We start from the raw sequence: 21949 nt of genomic DNA on the forward strand, positions 1-21949 counted from the left end.
TGCTGAGGTCCCGACCAGACAAGATCAATTTCACTGTTTTGTACATTTCAACGCAATTTCTATGCAAGAGAAACATACAACTTTTTAGGAAAGTGATCTGTGACAATCAAATACATTAAGTGTTATTTAAATCTTGCACCAGAGCAAAGGGGGAATGGATTGGATTCATAAAACAAACATACTGTAACCCTAATAATTTCTGAGCGAAGACAACTAATTTTTATACAGCAGCACCTCTACGTACACATTAAAAATATACTTTTTTCCCCTTTTATTTCTAGAGTAAACCAGCCCCCTATAGTGAGTAGTCTACTAAAAATCCCCCAAATGGAACTTATTTTGGGGATTTTTATATGAAATGTCATGCACAACATATAAAAGACATGACCAGAAATTGACTTTTGTGAATACTTGGAATACTGATATATAAAATCAACTCTTTGCTCCTCTTTATGTTTTAAGTGGCATCCAGTCAGTTAACTTGTCAGTAGCACCTTGACTTTAACATTTAAAGCATGCACAAGCACATGACACAACAGAACCGTCTGTATTATCACCACATTTGCACAGGTTCCCTCAGAAACATGCACCTGTTGGTCTCTGAAGGGTCACGGAGGAATCTCGAAACAGTGAAAGATTAAAACAACATAAGAAGGATCATTCATGCTAAACATAAGGGCAGAAATAAGTGCCTTCCTTGTACATACAGTATATGTACAGTATTTAATAGCTGTCATTCTGAGTGTGGGGCCTGGTGAATGGTTGTTGTGACGTAAGCAAAGATGAAAAAAAAGAAAGAAAAAAAAGCAAAGATGAATGCACAGAGGGACATTGTTGGCATAGGTTCTGCATGTAGAGTGACTGGGTGCGAGTTGTAGCCGATCAGCGACAGTGTTATCCTTGACCACATACAAGGGCATTACAGTATGATTGCGTTACTCATAAAATTTGACATACCAGATCAATCTTCAAACATTCATCTACATCTTCTTGGTTCGCTCATTCATGATCACGGCAAAAATAATTGTTCCAGTAAGTCACATACATTTGGACACTTATTTTAATGACTTGATTTATTATTTATTTTTTTTACACACATATGTGATGTCATTATGACAAACACAATATTCATACTTATATTTATCTCAAATTTAACTAAAAAACATTAGATTTAATTAGACAATAAATATTGCATAATTACCACCTGATAACCACAAAATATACAGTACATATACACTTTCAAAAGACATTGTATTTTATTATTACCATAATGAGAGCGTGGCGTGTTTAGGCAATAGTTTCCTCTTTATCTGTGGCTTCATTGAGTTTAAGTGGTAAGTAACTGTCCAGAGGCACATCAAAATATAACTGGTCATCAAAACATAAATCATCCGAAGGTGAGGCGAGGTAAGGCATTTTCAAGACCACGCCTGTGAGCATGCCTCCGATGGCGGCCACTGCTATGGTGGAGAAGATAGCTGCCGCCTGTTCTCGGGCAGTCCGCCCCAAACCTGGCTGCAGACCAGGAATTAATGCCTGGAGCTCAAGCAACTTTGGATCCCCTTCTTTCGGGGTTCTGTGCCTAAAAGTATCATACAAACTAGGCCCATAGACCTCCTCGTTAGCCATAATTATTGCACAAATCCAAGATATGAGTCCTGTTAGACCATGCAAGTTATGTATTCCACATTGATCCTGGATTCTAAACCACTTTGCCAAGAGGGGGCTCAAGTACTTGTATCCGAGCATGCATGCGGTGCAGCCCACCGTGCCCAGGGCATGTGCTGCTGCAGGCAAAATCATCATATCTACGGATGCCCCGACTGTCACGCCTCCACCCAGGGTCACATTCTGGATGTCAGCCATGCTGAGTTTTCCATTTTTGTTGAGTAGTGCAGAGAGAGCAAAGGCTGTGATGGTGGAGGCACAGAGGCCAATGAAGGTGTGGAGGATGGCCCTGTTCTGGTCATCGCCTTTCAGGGTTAATGCCGAGTTGAAGGAGGGCCAGAACACCCAGTGGAACAAGATGCCCATCATAGCCAGGATGTCTGACTGATAGCTGCTGTTCTCCTTCGCGTGACCTTCGTTGAGGCGAGGCCTGTACAGCACAAAAGTGACTCCCAAGCCAAAGTAACAGGCAAAGAGGTGAATCAGAATGGAACCTCCTGCGTCGTTTATCTTCAGGTACTTCAGCACTGCCCATTCAGTGACTGCAAATGCCGGCACTTCTAGGAGAGCCATGACCAGCAGCTGCAGCGGGCTCGTCTTCCCCAACACTGCCCCGAAGGATATCAGCACCACAGCGTAGGCAAACTCTGCATTGATGAGGTTGATCACTCCAAGTTGGATCTTATCATCATGGCTGAACTGGAAGTACCCCTGTACTAGAATGGCCGATTCGATGGAAAAGGAAGCCACGAGAAAATTAAAAAACATCCCTCCAAAACCATAAAGTGCCAGCAGGTATCTGAAGCCTATGAATATCATCACCAGCATGGATGTCGGCAAAAAAAGGATAATCTTTGTATACTGCATTGTCCATGGGTCTGGTCTCGTTGGTTTGAAATCTGTGATCGGCCTGTTCATCATATGTGACAAAAGTGGCAAACACAAATACAGGCAGCCTCAGCCGCAGGCTGCTTACACCTGGCTTCATTGTTGGTCCTCTTGGATGAAATGTGACTTGTTTCATTTGAAGCCAGGATAATCATTGTGCAGATAAGAGAGGATAACGTTTAAGTCTGCTCCCGCTCAAACAAGTCCAGGTATTCAGTAGTCTGAACTTTGGCTCGGCTCATAAAAATGTCTTGCTGTTCAAGCAGTTGTTTATTGAAAATTTAGGCACCTCATATTCTAGAATAACAAGCACTGAATTTACCAGTGTTCTCACATTATAACAAGATTCCCACTAAAAGGATGTGATCCATTTCAACCAAATTAGAATTTTTGCCTTTTTTTGGGGAGGGGGGAGAAAGCTGACTATGGGGCTATAAAGTTATTCAGTGAATAAACTTTCAATTGGTCTGTCACTATCAGCGTGTTTTCCTTGGATCAGTCACTGCAGTTTTTACAATGCTTGTGTTTACTTCCCATCTCATAAACACCATAAGGCCACAGAAAATATTTGTGAAGGTTTTGCAAAATGTTACTGTGAGGAGGATTTTTTTCGACTGTGGTTCCGAGTCGGAGGTCACCCGGGAGAACTCCAGCTTCCGTTGGGCAGGAATGAATGAAGAGTTCGAGACACTTGGGGTTTGGGCTAATTCGATGTATTGAACAAGCCTTAGTGTCATAGCAGCTGCGTACCAAGCCAGGACAACGAAAAAACCCAGAAAACCCCTGGATCTCAGTTTGTCAAGGTTTAATTCTCGTGGCATGGAATTAGCCCCTCCCTGGGTGCACCCGGAAGGTGAGTGCTCCTCATGACCATATTTGGAGTGTTAAGATGGCCACCAGGTGCACTCTGTGTCCGTGAAATAACCATAGCCGCCTGTTGGCGCCTCTCAGTCTAGCTAAGATCCCACCCGGGACCCTTCTCTTCTATAATGCAAAACAGTCCTCTTTGAAGACCGGGATGCCTGTTGTAAACCCAAGACAGGTTACTATCTGGGAGGAGACGGAAAACCCTAATAAACATACAAAGGGTTGAAGGAAGTCCTTTGATGTAGAATTACAAAGAAAAGATGATTGGCGTGAATACAGATCTCCAAACATTTGGCCCTCTCAAAGGAAGTCTGACTTCAGTACTATTGAAATATACTACATATTCCCCGCTTTAATGAGATCTCCGAAGTCATTACAAGACATAGAAGCAGCAACTGATACCTGGCAAGAAACAACAAACCAGCGTTAGCCCAAAAAGGTAACCTATTATCTACAATTTGGAAGAATCTACTTGGTCAAGACAGTCTATCATGCTCCAAGGCATCTGCTTAAGGTTAACCATTAACTAGGAAAAACAATTATCCTAATAAGGCCGAATCACTCCCTCCGTCCCCTCGTCGCCTCCTCAGGCCACACGTGAGTACCAAACAGCCAAATAAACCAAATCTCCTCCCCGCGAACAATAACGAGCCAATCCTAAATTTATCCATTTGTACGTGCAGCCTCGTGGAAGCGCCAAGGTTTCGTGGCTCTCAGTCGAAAAACCTTTCTCTGAAGAGACGAGGAAAAGAGAGAGAGCCATATCAAGTCTCCTTCAGAGCCCCGTAGAGCAAATCGCCCAAAGGGACCCCGACACGGATGACAAAACATGCACAACAGAATAATACCATCATCGAAATAAATGAACAAAAACAGAGCAAACCACAAAAATACAACTCTGGAAGCAAACATATCCAAATACACACAAACGAAAATAGAAAAGAATCTTAATAGCGGTGCCCCTCCATATGGTCTACAGTTCGTGACATTGCTGAAGAAACTTTTAACCATTCAGCCCGGAGCCCGCTGTCCATAATCACAGTCCAAGAACAAGTCCCAGAGTCCAGGTTTACACAACCGGGACCCCGAACTGGAAAAACAAAAAAATCTGCCAGTATTTGGCAACAAAAGCAAACATAATACAACAAATTGTCAAATGGATATCTAGCAATACATCATATGGAGGGCAGTCATGTCCACAGAGGTAGAGCCGAACTGGCAAGGGCAGTTGCTTAATACTTAACTGCCCAATACCCCCCTTCCATCACCTCAGGTCTCCAATCAATGTGGACATGACTCCTGTGCGTACACCACTGAACATCACTCTTATGAAACAAAATAGAAGGAATCTTTGCACAGAAAATGACTTAACGTTGAATTAAAAACAATACACAAACGTTCACATTGGATATGCATCTCGTACCGTGGACTCCATTGTTACCACGTCACCATTAGTTTCATCCCCCTTTAATACTGGCAATTGTACTTTGTCTCCCGGCATTACAATGCCAACTCACCGGAGGATCATGGCCTTGGCAAATGTGAGCAGCAAGGTGCAGAAGCAAAACATGACACACAAAGCCAATACGAGCGCTGCTAACATTTGAACCAACACTGCACCCATAGGCCCAAACCTATCCTTTAACCAGGTATTGGCTGACCAGCCAGCTTCAGCCGAAGGGCCAAAAGCGTCTCTAATGACCTTTAACGCTTCCACTACGCTGGTGATATTATCTGAGTTGTCTGGTATCAACGTGTAACAAGCATCTCCGGTCAAATTAAGATAAACACACAAACGATCCTGCCTGGCCAAAATGTAGTCCAGTGCCATGTCGTGTTTAAGCAGAGTTAGTCGATGGCTTCTCTTTGTATTTGACAAAAGCTCGACTCCCTTAATCGTTTCATTAGCAAAACCCTGCAAAGGTTACGTTATATTATCAATGTGATCAGCTAAAAATGTTACTCTATACCATGGGAAAAATCCAATGCCCCATTTTTCTCCTAAACTAATACGCCAATGATATGCCTCCAATTTGTGGAACTGCGCCAATTCTCTCTTAGTCCTGGTATCCTTAACCCCAATAGGTTGAACATTCACAGGCCCCTCACCCCGCTTAATAGTTATTACATCATACGGAAGCCGTAATGTTGCCGCATAGCAACATCCAGTCCAACCATAAGGTAAAAATATGTAAGCCTTATCTCCACAGACCCACCAAATATCTTTAAAATTCCCCATAGTACTGTTTCCAACTAACGTACAGTTCGTTACCTGCAACGTCACTAGTTGACCCTTGGCTTGTGAATAAAATGTCACCGAATAGGTCTTGAGCCTATCTCCAAATGGCTGAACTTTAAATTTCATCAAGCAATATACACACTCCGAAATTCCCATAAACCTTCCTGGATTCCCATGAGTCTCATTTGAACAAAAACAAATTGTCGATTTTACCGGTCTCACATTTATCGAGTCAGGGACAGCTGATTGCAAATCTTCATGCTGTCCGAGTAAGTACAAATATTTCAGATCTTCCACCCAGTCACACTCTGTATCACGCACTCTGATATTGTTGTGATACCACTGAAGATGATGATCAGGTGGGTCGGTTTGTATGAAGTCTAACCACCTTAACAAAGCATGCTGGCAAAAGTGACGTAAAGGCACCGGTATTGTTTCAAAAACTGACACCGACATACTGGGAGGTGGAATCCTGACCAAGCATGGTCCGTTAACTAACCCCGAAACTCTAACGGAATGCTTCAACTGTCGATACCACTTATTCCTACCTGCCCAAAGGTCGTCGCCCTGTAATGCCGAGGAGTCAAAGCCAAAGGCCTTCCATTTGGCTCGACGTTTCTTTAAATCCCCTAAATCATTGTTTGCTACTTCTTGTGACCCCACCGGCCCGAAAAAAAAGTTCTCTTCCCTTTCACGCACGACTAACCTGGTCTCAGGTGCTCTGCCGGCTGTGTGTTCACCTTGAGAGGTCAGAACCGCAGTTTTCCTTTTACCATTAGACTTTACGGGATCTTTATTCCGTTTACTGCCTTTAGAGGAAATGATACTTCCTTTAATAGTTATCCCCTTAGAGGGGGCTCTAACTCGTCCTTTTTGTTCTACCAGGTTGACTAAATGGGTCTTATAGGTTAGCGTTAACCATTTAGTAAGGTCGCCTCGATTATTCGATACCGGTCTGATACAAGAACATGTATATGGTCCCCAGTCTGTGGTTTGGACATGCTGTATGAATAGTGCACAGTCACCTTTGACCTCAAACCTCCTCAAAGTATTAAACAACAAGAAATTATCATCTAAAGTTAACCTTAGCAGATCAAGTTTTTTCCCAGGATTATCTTTCCACTCGGCACCTTGTTTACAAAGAAAAGTATCATATTGGGGACACCCACATGGTAGTAAAATGGAGTTCACCAGAACTCCCTCAATCGTAATCATCGTAACGGTTAGGTTTACTTCTCTGACGAGCTGGTCTTGGACTCCTAGATCTGGTGGTGTTAGCTGTTCCGCGCACTGGGTCTTTACTCCTCTCCATGACCTGGGTCGTTCTAGGTTCTGAAGGCCTGAACTTGAGTTCCTCTGGGGCGTGTTGTAGATTGACGTTGCTGAACCTTTTTTCTCTTCTCTCAACGACTGTGTCATTGCTGGTAGTGCCCAGAGCGTGTACCTCAGGATCAGTAGAGGCCATATCCCCCGTGGATTGTATTTTACATTGATGTTGAAGTTCCGCTTGTACTTCTCCTTCATCTTCTCCTTCGGGGATATGAAGTGGTTCGGGGCCATCCTTCTTATGTCTATACCTTTGTGTGGTTTCTTTTTCTGGTACTTTGACAGAGTGTGACAAATGGTCCCAGGTTGGTGACCCTTTAATCTGGACAGCTGTACCAGTGCTACGAACAACTTCAAATGGACCTTGTTGCCGTTCGTTGAACCACTTCCTCCTGAAAACTTTCACAAATACCTTGTCACCAGGTTGCACTGTGTTCTTTCTATGTTCCCTGAGTCTCTCTTGCGCTTCGTCTTGCTTCTGCCTGTCAACAACACATGCCGATATAGACCTATGTAAAGTTGCCAGATACTTGAGCATCCTTCCGTTTAGTTGGGCACCCTTCAGGCCATCGTGAAAATCTATCCACGACCACCAGCAAATATCTTTTCCCCTCAATTGGTTTTATCATATCACAACTATTTCCCGCATTGGCCCGTTGGGGGTTGAAATATAACCTGGAGGTGTCATCACCCTCTCCTGACATTGTTTTTCAGACATATGATGCATCTGCCTATAATATAGTCAATTTGTTGCAGCAAATATGGTGCCCAAAAACCATACTCTTTCGTAATTTTCAGCTTCACTTTCCTAATTTTTCCGCTTCACTTCCCCACTCATGAATTACCAGACCCAACATGTCCGGGGCGCCACTATGAGACCCTCATGATTTCTCCACAAACCCGTGGAGTCTTGGCACGCTCCCTTCTCAACCCACAGCTGCTTGTCAATTGGCTGCGCTGCCTCTTGCAGTAAAATAAAATCCTGAAGAGTTATCTTGTCCTCTAAATCAATGTCATGTGTGACCAAAAGAACTTTCCCCAGTTTATTAGCTCCCGTAATTGCCTTAGCTGCTTCATCAGCTGCTGTATTACCCAGTGAGACCTTTGATGCATCAGATTTATCTGCTGCGCACTTGGCGATAGCTAGTTCACTAGGTTTCATTATCGCACCCAATAGTTTCAGTATCTATGCATGATGTTGTATGGGGGAGCCGTCGGTTTTCTTGAACCCTCGGTTCCTCCACACAGAGCCAAACAGGTGACAAACATTATGTGCATATGCTGAATCAGTATAAATGGTTACCCGTTTTCCTTCCGCTAACAAACATGCCTCGGTTAAACCCACTAATTCCACCAGTTGTGCTGAGGCTGGTTGAGGTATTGTTTCAGCTTTTACAAGTACAAATTCCGAATTTCACAATCGCATAACCAGCACTCAACGAGTCCCCAATACAATAACAAGAACCAACCGTCCACAGTTCCAAATTGGCCTCACGCAATGGGAGGGCTTGCAAATCTGCTCTTAATTTGGAATACTTTTCCGCCTCGTACATCCAATCATGAGGTTCCCCATCTTCTGAAGTTGGCAAAAGTTTAGCGGGGTTCAGTGGTATACCTTGCTAGAGTCACATCTTCCTGCTCCAAAAGCCGATAGTAATCTCTGGACTCTGTCAAGGTGAACCTGCTGTATCGGTACAGTCCCGCCTTTTTCAGGATGTCTTTCAGCGTATGGACCCCCAAAAGGGTGGCTAAAAGTCTCTTTATGTCCCCCACAGCAGGCTGCGTTCCCACTAAGGCCTCTTCAAGCTTGGATATCCATGGATGCGCTCCGTCTTGAAGGGTGGGTAACTTCTCAAGCACCGCCGTCATGTCGTAACTCTGCCAAGGCTTGTATTCAAGGTTCTGTCCACGTTCTGTCTGGTTGCCAACTCCAAGTCCACGTGACAACGTTGCTTTCTCAGTCTTCTGTCCCTCAGTGACTGCGTTATCCAATCGTCAACATCGGTGGGGGTGTCTCGGGTGGTAGGTGTGGGGCCCCTGGCCTCATGTTCCTGGGTAATGTCATCACTGTCACTGCCACTTTCACAGTTACTCTCACTTGACTCCCCCCTTGCAATGTCATGCGTCCTTTTTTCTCCGCCCTGAACAATATTCGTTTGATTTTCGGGTCGTACCCTCCAGCGGCCCCTTCAGTGTCACTCCGGATATCATACTTAATGACCCCCTTTGTTGGCCTTTTACCACTCCCTTTTGAAAATCTTACTGCCTTTTCCTTACAGCAGGGACTCGGTTGTAATACAATTGTGGCCCATGGCTTTACCTGTCTCTATTGTACCGTCCCTCTCATCTTCAATTTGGTAATTACCATGTTGACTAATTATTGGGAGTTGTGGGTAAATGCTAGATTGCACCGGTTTTCCTTCATATGGCGGGGGACCCTAAACCGGGGAAACATGTGAGAAAGGTGTGTTAACATTTGTCATAAGTTGTCCTACTTCTGCCCAATTCTTTGATATCTCCTCAGTCATTCCCCCCGTATTCTCATTTGTTTCCCTCTGTACTTTAATTCCCTCATCTTCAAACAGTTTCAACATCCCCAGTTCCCTTAACCGCTTTTCCTTACGTTTTATTCCTGTTTTTCCCTTTTTCTGTTAAGCTTTATATGTAGATACAAACACACGGGTGGTTTCAATTACATCCGAGTTGAAGGTCCCCTCACCTGTCCAAGGTCTATCAATTTCTGGCCAGCGTTTACACCTCTTTTGGGATGTGTCGTGAATCCCCAGGGGATTCTCCCTTAAAACAATATCCATGGGGGTAATTATAGTAGAGGTAGCGGGGCCCTTCTCTTCTATAATGCAAAACAGCCCTCTTTGAAGATCGGGACGCCTGTTGTAAACCCAAGACAGGTTACTGTCTGGGAGGAGACGGAAAACCCTAATAAACGTACAAAGGGTTGAAGGAAGTCCTTAGATGTAGAATTACAAAGAAAAGATGATTGGCGTGACTACAGATCTCCAAACATTTGGCCCTCTCAAAGGAAGTCTGACTTCAGTACTATTGAAATATACTACAACTGCTATCCAATTGATTGTAACAAAATAAAGTACATGTTGTAATACCGGCAGCACGTCTGCCTCACAGTTCTTAGGATCGGGGTTCAAATCCGGCCTCACCTGTATGGAGTTTGCATGTTATCCTGAGTTGTTTTCTCCGGGTACTCCGGTTTCTTCGCACATCCCAAACACATGCATGGTAGGTTAATTCCCCGTAGGTGTGATGGTGAGTGCAAAAGCTTGTTTATATGTGCCCTGCGATTGGCTGGCGATCAATACAGGATGTACCCTGCCTCCCGCCCGAAAATAGCTGCGATAGGCTCCAGCACGCCCGCAACCCTAGTGAGGATAAGCGGTACGGAAAATGGATGGATGTTGTAATACCAATGTGGTCTGTTACAACCTGTAACCACAGTTCAACAAGTGAAAACTGAGTCCAACCTATCGGCCTGACTAATATGTACACTAAACAGACTTTTGTACCGTTTGTATTTCACCCGAGTATACAGTATTAATGACATCTTTAAATTAATACCTGACAATTAAATAAAACAACACAAAAACCTTTATTGACACACACACACTTTAATTTGAAATTTATTTACAAGTGTTAGTCATTCTCATTCTCTCTCAAAAGCACACACTCACACACACACACACACATGCAAGGATGACTATTTGATGATATACAGTTTCATATGCACCTCCATTTCTGATTATTGAAAACGAAAATTAATCTCTCCTCTTAATTACTGCTACAGAACTTCACAAACAAGGGTCATGTTTTTACAACAATTGAGGCAACAAAATTCTTAAGTGTTTGCATAACTTATATGATCACTGTGGAGCTGTAAATTAGGTGTGTGATCATACACACCATTAAAGAAAAAGAAATAAACATTTTAAGATGAGTAAATATTGAAAACATTCACACAACAAGATTGTATTAGGGAATAAGAAAAGACAAACGCATTCTTCATTAAGAAGTGGGAAAAGACGCAGTAGTGAAGTACAATGGAATCAGGATGGAGACTCCTGCATGAGATCCCTGAGGGTGGTTTTGTGGAAGTCAGTGGGAGTTGAGGGTAGAGCCCCTGGTTAAAATATATTCAGGACATTCAGGAGTAGATGGTTATGACCTCGCGTCCCCCTCCGCGGACGAGGAGAACTCGATTTAGACCCTCGGTGAGCACCTCGAGGAACTCCATGTCTGGAGGGCAGTTTCAGTGAAGGAGGAGCAAAGACTAGCACGTTAATACAAAATACAAATCATAGAACAGCTCAACACTGTTCTTATTTCATCATAGGTCATTGTTAAATGGTATGAAATACTTTTGGAGTCTTATTGACAGTTCGTAGACTGCATAATATGCACCATATCACAAATGATGCGCATCTTGATATTCGTGCCAGTGCAAGGCTCGCTGCATGTGTTTGCCTTTCTGGCAGATCGGTCTGTGCAAAGCCGGATGCTATCGGTGCAGCTAGTGTGGGTCCTTTGGCTTCTGCCCGGAGTATGGGACATTTTGGTTACTGCGGACTATTTTCATTGATACATCTTCATTTTTGTGCGAGCGCAAGACTCGCTGCGCGTCGGCAGACAGTGTTGGGAATATTACTTTGGAAATGTAGTAGTAACAATTACAAGTTACCCTGCTGAAAGGAAGGAAGTGCAAGATGCGCATTTTACCCTGCTGAAAATGTAATGCAGTAGTAGTGTAACTACATTTGATTACATTTTGATTACTTTTCTTAATTTTGAATTAATGCATCAATGGGACCCTTTGATGTTTCCTATAAAAAAGTGGATTATAACCATGGATCATTATGTTGGAATTAACCACATATTTGGTCTTTACACAAATAATAAACTGTTGACAAAAAAAGATGAAAAGTAAAAACATGCATAGCAAAAATATGTGTACAGCATGTGGAAAACCGCCGTACTATACCATTTTTATCTCATGACAAATGTGCACAATTTAGACAATAGAAGTTCATATGACAACCCAGATCAGTGAATGCTCCATAAAAAAGTCAAAAATTATAAAAATTAATCTATTTAAAAAAATGTTTTTTAATGTGTTCCAAAGTGTAACTATAAATCTAACCTTTCCAAAATCTGAGACAAACTAATTGATTGTACCACATGGTAACATTGCATCTTACCGCACTGATACAGAAGACATACTTTATCTTCCTCTCCTAAATATTTTTTGTCAATTTGTGTCCATTAATGGGGTCCTCGAGGGGAACGGTATCCACTGCAACAGCCATTCATTTATTGCAAGCTTGCAAGGATACAGTTTTCTTCACCCATACGATTTTTGGGGGGTCCAGGCATGTTGAGCAGGATGAGCTTTGCCTCCTTGGACTTTTTTGTGATGACTTCATTGAGCCGCAAAGCTGTGTGCATGCGCCTCACATCTGTCTGGTTCCTTGTGGAGACATTTCATAACTTTGGATGTAGCCATTATTCGGATCACACAGTTGGTCTCAGTGTGCCATGGTCATACTTACAAGTTTTCCCATTCCCTACAGCAGCATGTCAAAAGGGACAAATAACTTTTAAAATAAAAATAAGACGTGCTTAAACAAGAACCCGTAGGCCCTTTCATACTGTCCATCTAAGCTAGTTGTTTCATTGCTTTCTTCTGCGTGTGTAAGACACTGATCCATAATTGGGAATCAAATCAACTTCCGATGTAGTATCAGAGGCCAAACATAGCCTAAGGCGATAAGAGGAAGCTGCGGCCAGAGTGTGAAGTTTAGAAGACTCACTGCCCATGTACCCATGCCCCTGCATGCTGAACACAATTGTCACTGTCCCAGACTACAATTAACTGACTGCACTGAGCTGCAACGGCTGTGTGAGCAAACACTACGTACTCTGCAGTTCTGTCTGAAGGGCAGAGGCAAATAATGCCTCTGATGGGCCAATTTGATGAAAAGGTAGCATGATGTTGTTAATTTGAGTTCAAACGTTTGCCAAAGTCAACAACCGAAGTCCTTAGGTGAATGTAATATGTCATGTCAGTTTTCTTGTAGTCACACTAAAAATATTGGTAATGTTGTGAGAGTCAAGTCACATTTTATCAAGACAAATGGCTTCCCGTGAGTAACAAGCTAATCGGCCACTCACGGCTTCATGCTGAAAGGGTCTTTGCCCGCCTCCAGGTTCTTCCCCTTGTCAGCTGCCTTATTGTCTTTCCAGGTGTTCCCACCCCCGGCAGGTGCAGTGAGGCTGGTGGGGCTGGTAGGTGTTGAGGCATCCTTACTGTGGATGAGTTGGACCTGTTTTGTGTTGGAAACATCCACAGACTGAGACATGGACATAATGACAGTGTGACAGGGTGAAAGAAAGAAAAGAGACACCCATCAACAAAGGTGTCACTGTCCACCATGACAGCAATGAGAAAGCGCCTCCATCAAACGAGATGTAACACTTTAGAGCTGAATAGAGTGGACACCGCTACCTCACTGGCAACCTGAACAAGCCATCCACCCTTTTTCTATAGTGCTTGTCCACATTGGGGTCGCTGGTGTGCTGGAGCCTATCCCATCTGACTTTGGGTAAGAGGTGGTGTATACCCTGGACTGGTCGACAGCCAATCGCCGGCGAAAGACATGCATCTGAAGACTACAAATTGAATTTCAGCATTTTGAATTTATTATTTGGAAATAATAAATATACTTGTTCAACAAAAGTGACCTTCCTGGTGTTTGTAAACATGCCTCCTTGAATTTAGAACTGAGAACTCTGTAAACACAGCTAACAGTATTATTTTTCTTTTTCCCCCACGAACATTTCTATAATAATACAACCCCAATTCCAATGAACTTGGGACATTGTGTTAAACATAAATAAAAACAGAATACAATGATTTGCAAATCATGTTCAACCTATATTTAATTGAATACACTACAAAGACAAGACATTTAATGTTCAAACTGATCAACTTTATTGTTTTTAGCAAATATTCATTAACTTAGAATTTTATGGCTGCTATACGTTCCAAAAAAGTTGCGACAGGTGTCAAAAAAGACTGAGAAAGTTGAGGAATGCTCATCAAACACCTGTTTGGAACATCCCACAGGTGAAAAGGCTAATTGGGAACAGGCGGGTGCCATGATTGGGAGCTTCCCGGAATTGCTTAGTCATTCCCAAGCAAAGATGGGGCGAGGTTCACCTCTTTGTGAACAAGTGTGTGCGAAAATAGTCCAACAGTTTAAGGACAATGTTCCTCAACGTACAATTGCAAGGAATTTAGGGATTTTATCATCGACGGTCCATAATATCATCAAAAGGTTCAGAGAATCTGGAGAAATCACTGCATGTAAGCGGCAAGGCCGAAAACCAACATTGAATGCCCGTGACCTTCGATCCCTCAGGCGGCACTACATCAAAAACCGACATCACCACATGGGCTCAGGAACACTTCAGAAAACCCATGTCAGTAAATACAGTCCAGCGCTACATCCGTAAGTGCAACTTGAAACTCTACTATGCAAACCAAAAGCCATTCATCAACAACACCTAGAGACGCCGCCGGCTTCTCTGGGCCCGAGCTCATCTAAGATGGACTGATGCAAAGTGAAAAAGTGTACTGTGGTCCGACGAGTCCACATTTCAAATTGTATTTGGAAATTGTGGATGTCGTGTCCTCCGGGCCAAAGAGTAAAAGAACCATCCAGACTGTTATGGGTTCAAAAGCCAGCACCTGTGATAGTATGGAGCTGTGTTAGTGCCAATGGCATGGGTAACTTACACATCTGTGAAGGCACCATTAATGCTGAAAGGTACATGCAGGTTTTGAACAACGCATTATGAAGCATAAAATACAACAAGACCCCGGACTGTTGAACAGCTGAAGCTGTACATCAAGCAAGAAAAGGTGATGTAACCATGGTAAACATGGTAAACATGACAATGTCCCAGTTTTTTTGGAACGTGTTGCAGCCTTAAAATTCCAAGTTAATGATTATTTGCTTAAATCAATAAAGTTTATCAGTTTGAACATTAAATATCTTGTCTTTGTAGTGTATTCAATTAAATATAGGTCGAACATGATTTGCAAATCATTGTACTCTGTTTTTATTTATGTTTAACACAACATCCCAACTTCACTGGAATTGGGGTTGTACATTCACATACTTCATCAATAGCAGTCATCACTAGTTGCCCATGTGTGTCTGTCTTAAGTTTGTCAATATGTGCCCTGTGATTGACTGTTGACCAATCAGACCCCTGCCTCTTGCCCAATGTTAGCTGGAATAAGCTCCAGCTCAACCGTGACACTAATGGAAAATGAATGAATGGATCATTAATTGGCGTAGTTGTGTGATTTTGGGATGACACCCAAGAGATGAACAGAAAAAACAGTTCAGATGGTCTGTACCTCCTCTTCTAGTTGTTCGGCCACTCTGGCTCCTTCGTCAATGCTGTGGTGTGAGCGCGAGGCAAAGGATTTTTTACGTCGGATGGACCCACGGGAAGAATCTGTTATGCTCTGAATCTGTAGTTATAAAGGAATGCGACAGATGACTCCCAGTTGCTAATTTCCCCGAGGAATGTATTTTTTTGGTAGCTTGCTGTTCAATTTATCGTCAGAGCGCATACGGTTAGAGCAAGATGGGTGAAAACAAAATGAAGCTTTCTTCTTTGATTTAGGTGATATGCCTGCTTACTTCTCGCTCCATCTCATTCTTAGTCAGATGCATCTGCTTGAGGATCTGTGAGCGCTCTTCCATTACCAGTGTCTTTTCATACGTGTAGGCTGAGATGTCACCGTCATGCTAGGATAGGAAGGCAAAGTGCAAGTGTAAAACAAGCATCATATTGTTGATAGATGAAGGAGCGGCACTTATATTATTGAACAATTTGTTTGTGACCTTATACTCAGAGATCCTATACTATTCCGTCCGAATAGGATAATAGTGCGTTTCATTGACTGTCACAGAGCTATGAATCTAACCACACGCTCTTTTTTTGTTGTACATATTTATTGTTTGCAGTTGTATAGAATAGCACTACATTATACTATGTGGCATTTCTGATATTTTGGTTTCTTCATTTATCTACGTGACTGGTGCAGGACAGAAGTTTTGAGCAAGCTCCTGTATTGTATTGCATTATTCCACACATCACCAAGTTCTTGTTAGAATCATTGGTCTAAAATAAATAAAACAGACAAATGAATGAATAGAATCAATTGCGCAGGTGTAGCTAATACTGTGGCCAGTGAGTGTACATCAATCTTACCATCTCCACCACTTCCACCTGAGCGTCAATACGCAGGTGATAGAGAAAAGTCATGACGTCCTTTTTCATCTGAATGCTGTTGTCATCCAACTGGGCCACAGTGAAAATGCGCATCTTGCACTTCCTCCACACCTACAGGAAAAAGGAGGACCAGTAGAGGAAGACATTCAACCTAAAGAATACTTAACAGTCTTGCATTTTTTACCTTATGCTGACGCAGCAGGAATGGCAGAAGCATCAGCATGCCTCCATCATGGACAATCCACCACACATCAATGTGTCCTTCTGTGAAGCGCTCTCCATTGGATGGGTAGCTAGAGACGTTTTTGGGAACCAACAAGGCCAAACTGGCCACTGTGGTCTCTCTCACCACCTCTGCACAGTGACAGGAGGAATTTATTTGCAAAAAAGAGTGACTGGATAAATGGGTCTGTCTGTGAGCTAAGTGTACCCTTTCAAAAGCGGCGTCTACTTCTTTGTTACAAGAAAAACTCCACGTGTAGTACAACCCCAATTCCAATGAAGTTGGGACGTTGTGTGAAACAGAATACAATGATTTGAAAATCATGTTCAACCTATATTTAATTGAATACCCTACAAAGAAGATATTTAATGTTCAAACCGATGAACTGGATTGTTTTTAGCAAATAATCATTAACTTAGAATCCTATGGCTGCAACACGTTCCAAAAAAGATGGGACAGGGTCATGTTTACCACTGTGTTACATCACCTTTTCTTTTAACAACATTCAATACACGTTTGGGAACTGAGGACACTAATTGTTGAAGCTTTGTAGGTGGAATTCTTTCCCATTGTTGCTTGATGTACAGCTTCAGCTGTTCAACAGTCCGGGGTCTCCGTTTGCAGATGACAGCACTGTCATCGGCCTCATCAAGGACGGTGACGAGTCTGCATATCGACAGGAAGTGGAGCGGCTGGAGCTGTGGTGCGGCCAACACAACCTGGAGATGAACACGCTCAAGACTGTAGAGATGATCGTGGACTTTAGGAGGCATCCTTCGCCACAGCTGCCCCTCACGTTGTCCAGCTGAATTACAGTCTCTCAGGACCTGAAGTGGGTGACTGACATCAACTCCGTCCTCAAAAAGGCCCAGCAGAAGATGTACTTCCTGCGGCTTCTGAGAAAGCACGGCCTGCCACAGGAGCTGCTGAGGCAGTTCTACACAGCGGTCATCGAATCAGTCCTGTGTTCTTCCATCACAGTCTGGTTTGGTGCTGCTACAAAAAAGGACAAACTCCGACTGCAACGGACAATCAAAACTGCTGAAAGGATTGTCGGTACCCCCCTACCCACCCTTGAGGACTTGCACGCTGCCAGAACTAAGACAAGAGCGTGCAAAATCCTCTCGGACCCTCCACATCCCGGTCTCCAGCTCTTCCAGCTCCTTCCCTCAGGTAGGCGCTACCGATCAATGCAAACTAGAACTAGCAGACATTCTAACAGCTTCTTCCCTCTTGCGATCAACTTCTTAAACACCTAACCTACAATTCCATTACAACATGCTGGCAATTTTTTGACTGTCACATTTCTGTGGGGCCAATTATATATTACTCGTGCACTTACTGTAGTAGTCTCGCCACGCTGCATTATTTGCATATCTGTTGTTGACCAATACTTGCCACTCATGCCAGAGTAGCATCTGCTCCATTTGCATACTGACTGAGGAGTATCTGCAACATTTGCACAATCAACATTGTCCCAGATTATCGCGCTACTCGTCACTTTAAACTGCATACACTCCTTGAAGTCTCGGCGGCCTTTGCACAATGGTCATTGCACCGGACTATTGCAATATCAGAATCAGAATCAGAATCATCTTTATTTGCCAAGTATGTCCAAAACACACAAGGAATTTGTCTCCGGTAGTTGGAGCCGCTCTAGTACAACAGACAGTCAATTTACAGAACACTTTGGAGACATAAAGACATTGACAAAAAACAATTGTGCAAAAAGATGCAGAGTCCTCTAGCACTTAGAGCAGTTCGAATTAGTCATTCAAACTGCTCCATGTGCTAGAGGACTCTGCATCTTTTGCACAATTGTCATTTTCAATGCGAGACAGGTCTGGACTGCAGGCAGGCCAGTCTAGTACCCGCACTCTTTTACTACGAAGCCACGGTGTTGTAACACATGCAGAATGTGGTTTGGCATTGTCTTGCTGAAATAATCATGGGCGTCCATGAAAAAGACGTTGCTTGGATGGCAGCATATGTTTCTCCAAAACCTGTATGTACCTTTCAGCATTAATGGTGCCTTCACAGATGTGTAAGTTACCTATGACATTGGCACTAACACATCTCCATACCATCACAGATGCTGGTTTTTGAACTTTGCCCCCAAAACAGTCTGGATGATTCTTTTCCTCTTTGGCCCGGAGGACACGACGTCCACAATTTCCAAAAACAATTTGAAATGTGGACTCGTCGGACCACAGAACACTTTTTCACTTTGCATCAGTACATCTTAGATGAGCTCGGGCCCAGAGAAGCCGGCGGCGTTTCTGGGTGTTGTTGATAAATGGCTTTTGGTTTGAATAGTAGAGTTTCAAGTTGCACTTACGGATGTGTTTTTACTGACATTGGTTTTCTGAAGTGTTCCTGAGCCCGTGTGGTGATATCCTTTACACATTGATGTCGTTTTTTGATGCAGTGCTGAGGGATCGAAGGTCACGGGCATTCAATGTTGGTTTTCGGCCTTGCCTCTTACTTGCAGTGATTTCTCCAGATTCTGTGAACCTTTTCATGATATTATGGACCGTAGATGATGAAATCCCTAAATTCCTTGCAATTGTACGTTAAGGAACATTGTCCTGAAACTGTTGGACTATTTTCTCACGCACTTGTTCACAAAGAGGTGAACCTCGCCCTATCTTTGCTTGTGAATGACTGAGCAATTCAGAGAAGCTCTTTTTATACCCAATCATGGCACCTACCTGTTCCCAATTAGCCTGTTCACCTGTGGGATGCTCCAAACAGGTGTTTGAGGCCACCTGTGCCAGCTTTTTTGGAACGTGTTGCAGCCATAAAATTACAAGTTAATGATTATTTGCTAAAAACAATCAGGTTTATCAGTTTGAACATTACATATCTTGTCTTTGTAGTGTATTCAATTAAATATAGGTTGAACATGATTTGCAAATCATTGTATTCTGTTTTTATTTATGTTTAACACAACATCCCAACTTCATTGGAATTGGGGTTGTAGAATGTGCAGTAGAGAAGACCGTGGTCACCGAAAGCTAATAAAATGTATAGATAGTGATAACATCAGCAGGAACATACCAATAAAGTCTCGGAATTGTTGGTGGAACTCGGGCTGTTTCCAGTTACGTGGCCAGCTGACCATCACAGTGTTGTGCTTCAAACCTCCCAGTCCTCCAACCTGGATCAAGTGGGACGTTCCATCCCTCAGATTGGAGGATATAACCACTTGAGGGAAGCCCTTCACCTTCTCGGTCTCCATCAGTTTCCGCAAAGACTGCAAGGTGACAAAGAATCAATGGCAGTTGTTAGAAATTAAAACAAATTTTGTGCTCACTTAGTGGTGTGTAACAGAGACCTGGTCTGCCCTTTGGGCCTCAGTATAGTTGTCGAGAAACTTTCCTTGAACAGAGGTGCCAACGATAGTGAGGCCCTTGCCTGCTTTCAGCTGATTGGTTAAAGAGATTAGACGAGGCTGCTCGACATTCTGCTCGGCATCCATACTGACCAGAACCAGGATCTGAGGCCTAAGCAAAGAAACATGTACATATCTACAGTAGAGCACAGCCAGCTTGACCAGAAATTGAGCATCATTATCCCTAAATGTAACCAATTGAACTTGACTGTGGACTGACCTCCAGTTCTTGGTATGCGGTGGTCCCTCCTCCAACCTCATGAGAGCAAATCGAGCAGCGCTCAGAGAGATACCGCGTATCCCGTCACCCCATTCTTTCTCAGCTCTGTCACACAGCGGTTTATTCAGTTAGCTTAAAAGACATTTCCAATCAAGACTTCATCTCATTGCAGCTTGTGCATTATTGAGACAAATCATGTACGCGCTTCCTTTTCAATCAAGGTGAAGCGGCATTTAGTTGTGGTTGGAACAACTGGAGGAAGGTATTGGGGTGATATGTGACAGAAGAGTCCCATTAAAATTAAAAGGTAATGTCCATAAAGAAGTGGTAAGACCAGCCATGAAGTACGGATGGAAGCAGCGCCACTTGAGAAAGTAGAAGAAAAGAAGCACGATGTTACTAAAATGAAGATGTTGTGATGCATATCAGGAGGGACTAGAAAAGACAGAATAAGTAATGAATAGACTTTACACCAATTTGATCGGGCTGATCGGCCGATATTTAGCATTTTATGCTGATTGGCTGATCGGCTTTAATTTCATAATTTGCCGATCTGATCAATGCGCTGCAAAAGACATTTACTCCGAATCGCCGCATGCACAGTATATTTGAATCCAAAAGCTAGTTTATTTTTAGCCTTGTCGCGTGTCTTTTGACGTAGCACTGTAAATATCTGAGGCCAATGAAGTTATTAAAAATAAATAAAATAAAAAAACATGTCGGCGGTGTGGAACAGACAACACGTCTGAGACAGACAACACGTAATGCCCGGAACAGACTACAAGACAAATTTGCTCTTTCACGATTGCATTATTCAGACTACTGCAATAAAATCTTATATTCCGATACCACCGCATCCCTTTTTTTTACGATCATTGGGCTTTATCTTGTCAACTCAAATGCGACCGGATACACTCGTTACCGTGGCGACGCCAACAAGAGTGGAGCGAGCCGGCTCGAGCTGTATTATAAGGACAAAATGGGGAAAAACGTGTGTTGGTGGTCACCGATGCTCAGGACAGGAGAGGACGTTCGTTTAAGGCTTGCTTGAGGTATGTTTACGTAGTTTTATTACGATACGGCTCACAAGCAGGTAATAAAACGTTATGTAGCCTACCAAGCTAGCGCTAGCACGAACGGTTGGACGTAAACATGCCGCCGTTCTGTCGATTCATTCTCTAAAATTTCATTGTAGGTGAAGAAATGTAATTAAAAATAAAGTAAGTTAATTACAGTAAGTTAGTACCCATTATTTATGTTATGTTGTAATGTTGGTTTGACCTGACTGATTAGAATACACGTCTGACTAGAGCAGTGATTTCCAACCTTTATGGAGCCAAGGAAAATATTTTACAATTGAAAAATCTCACGGCACACCAACAAACAAAAATGTCCCAAAATGTGGATATGTTAATTACTGTATTTACTTCCTGCCATCTAATAGAAGACCATTAATTTGTTCTGTCTGTCACTATGACTCACTGGCGTAAATAGAGGATCAAAGATACATTATTTATTGTAAATATAATTTTTTGAGAAAGTATATACAGTATACTGATCGGTTATCGTTTTTTTAAACTTGCTGATCGGTGATCGGCCCCAAAAATCCTGATCGTGTAAAGCCTACTCATGAATACATCAAGGGTTGTGTGACGATAACCAAGTTTCATAGAAAGTACAAGAACCAAGACTGAGCTGGTTTGGACATCTGATGACGAGAACTGAATGATGATAGTACATGGGACGTGGAAATTAGGGAGGAACAAAAACCAAAACCAGAGGACG

General features: G+C 42.9%; 2 protein-coding genes across 7 annotated transcripts in view; both read right to left on the reverse strand.

Moving 5' to 3' along the window:
• Positions 1-1287: 1287 nt before the first annotated feature.
• rh50 (Rh50-like protein) lies at positions 1288-2656 on the reverse strand. Its single transcript, XM_061748196.1, is given in 2 exon segments — positions 1288-2490; positions 2492-2656. Coding segments are annotated over 2 exon segments (1368 nt in total).
• A 7935-nt stretch (positions 2657-10591) lies between these two features.
• slc12a5b (solute carrier family 12 member 5b) overlaps positions 10592-21949 on the reverse strand; it is a 45999-nt gene continuing 34641 nt past the window's right edge. For 5 of the 6 annotated variants that reach the window (XM_061778612.1, XM_061778622.1, XM_061778607.1 and 2 more), the window contains 11 exons: positions 20165-20269; positions 19888-20056; positions 19611-19806; positions 16512-16681; positions 16307-16438; positions 15733-15840; positions 15444-15560; positions 13187-13365; positions 12565-12579; positions 12349-12482; positions 10592-11254 (listed from right to left, as the gene is read on the reverse strand). In XM_061778612.1, the coding sequence (XP_061634596.1) occupies positions 11163-11254; positions 12349-12482; positions 12565-12579; positions 13187-13365; positions 15444-15560; positions 15733-15840; positions 16307-16438; positions 16512-16681; positions 19611-19806; positions 19888-20056; positions 20165-20269 (1417 nt within the window). In that variant the 3' untranslated portion in view covers positions 10592-11162. The remainder of the gene's footprint in view (positions 11255-12348; positions 12483-12564; positions 12580-13186; positions 13366-15443; positions 15561-15732; positions 15841-16306; positions 16439-16511; positions 16682-19610; positions 19807-19887; positions 20057-20164; positions 20270-21949) is intronic. The other variant, XM_061778597.1, reaches the window with a different exon arrangement.

Source organism: Phyllopteryx taeniolatus, chromosome 1, assembly GCF_024500385.1.
Source record: "Phyllopteryx taeniolatus isolate TA_2022b chromosome 1, UOR_Ptae_1.2, whole genome shotgun sequence".
Classification (NCBI taxonomy): Eukaryota; Metazoa; Chordata; class Actinopteri; order Syngnathiformes; family Syngnathidae; genus Phyllopteryx; species Phyllopteryx taeniolatus.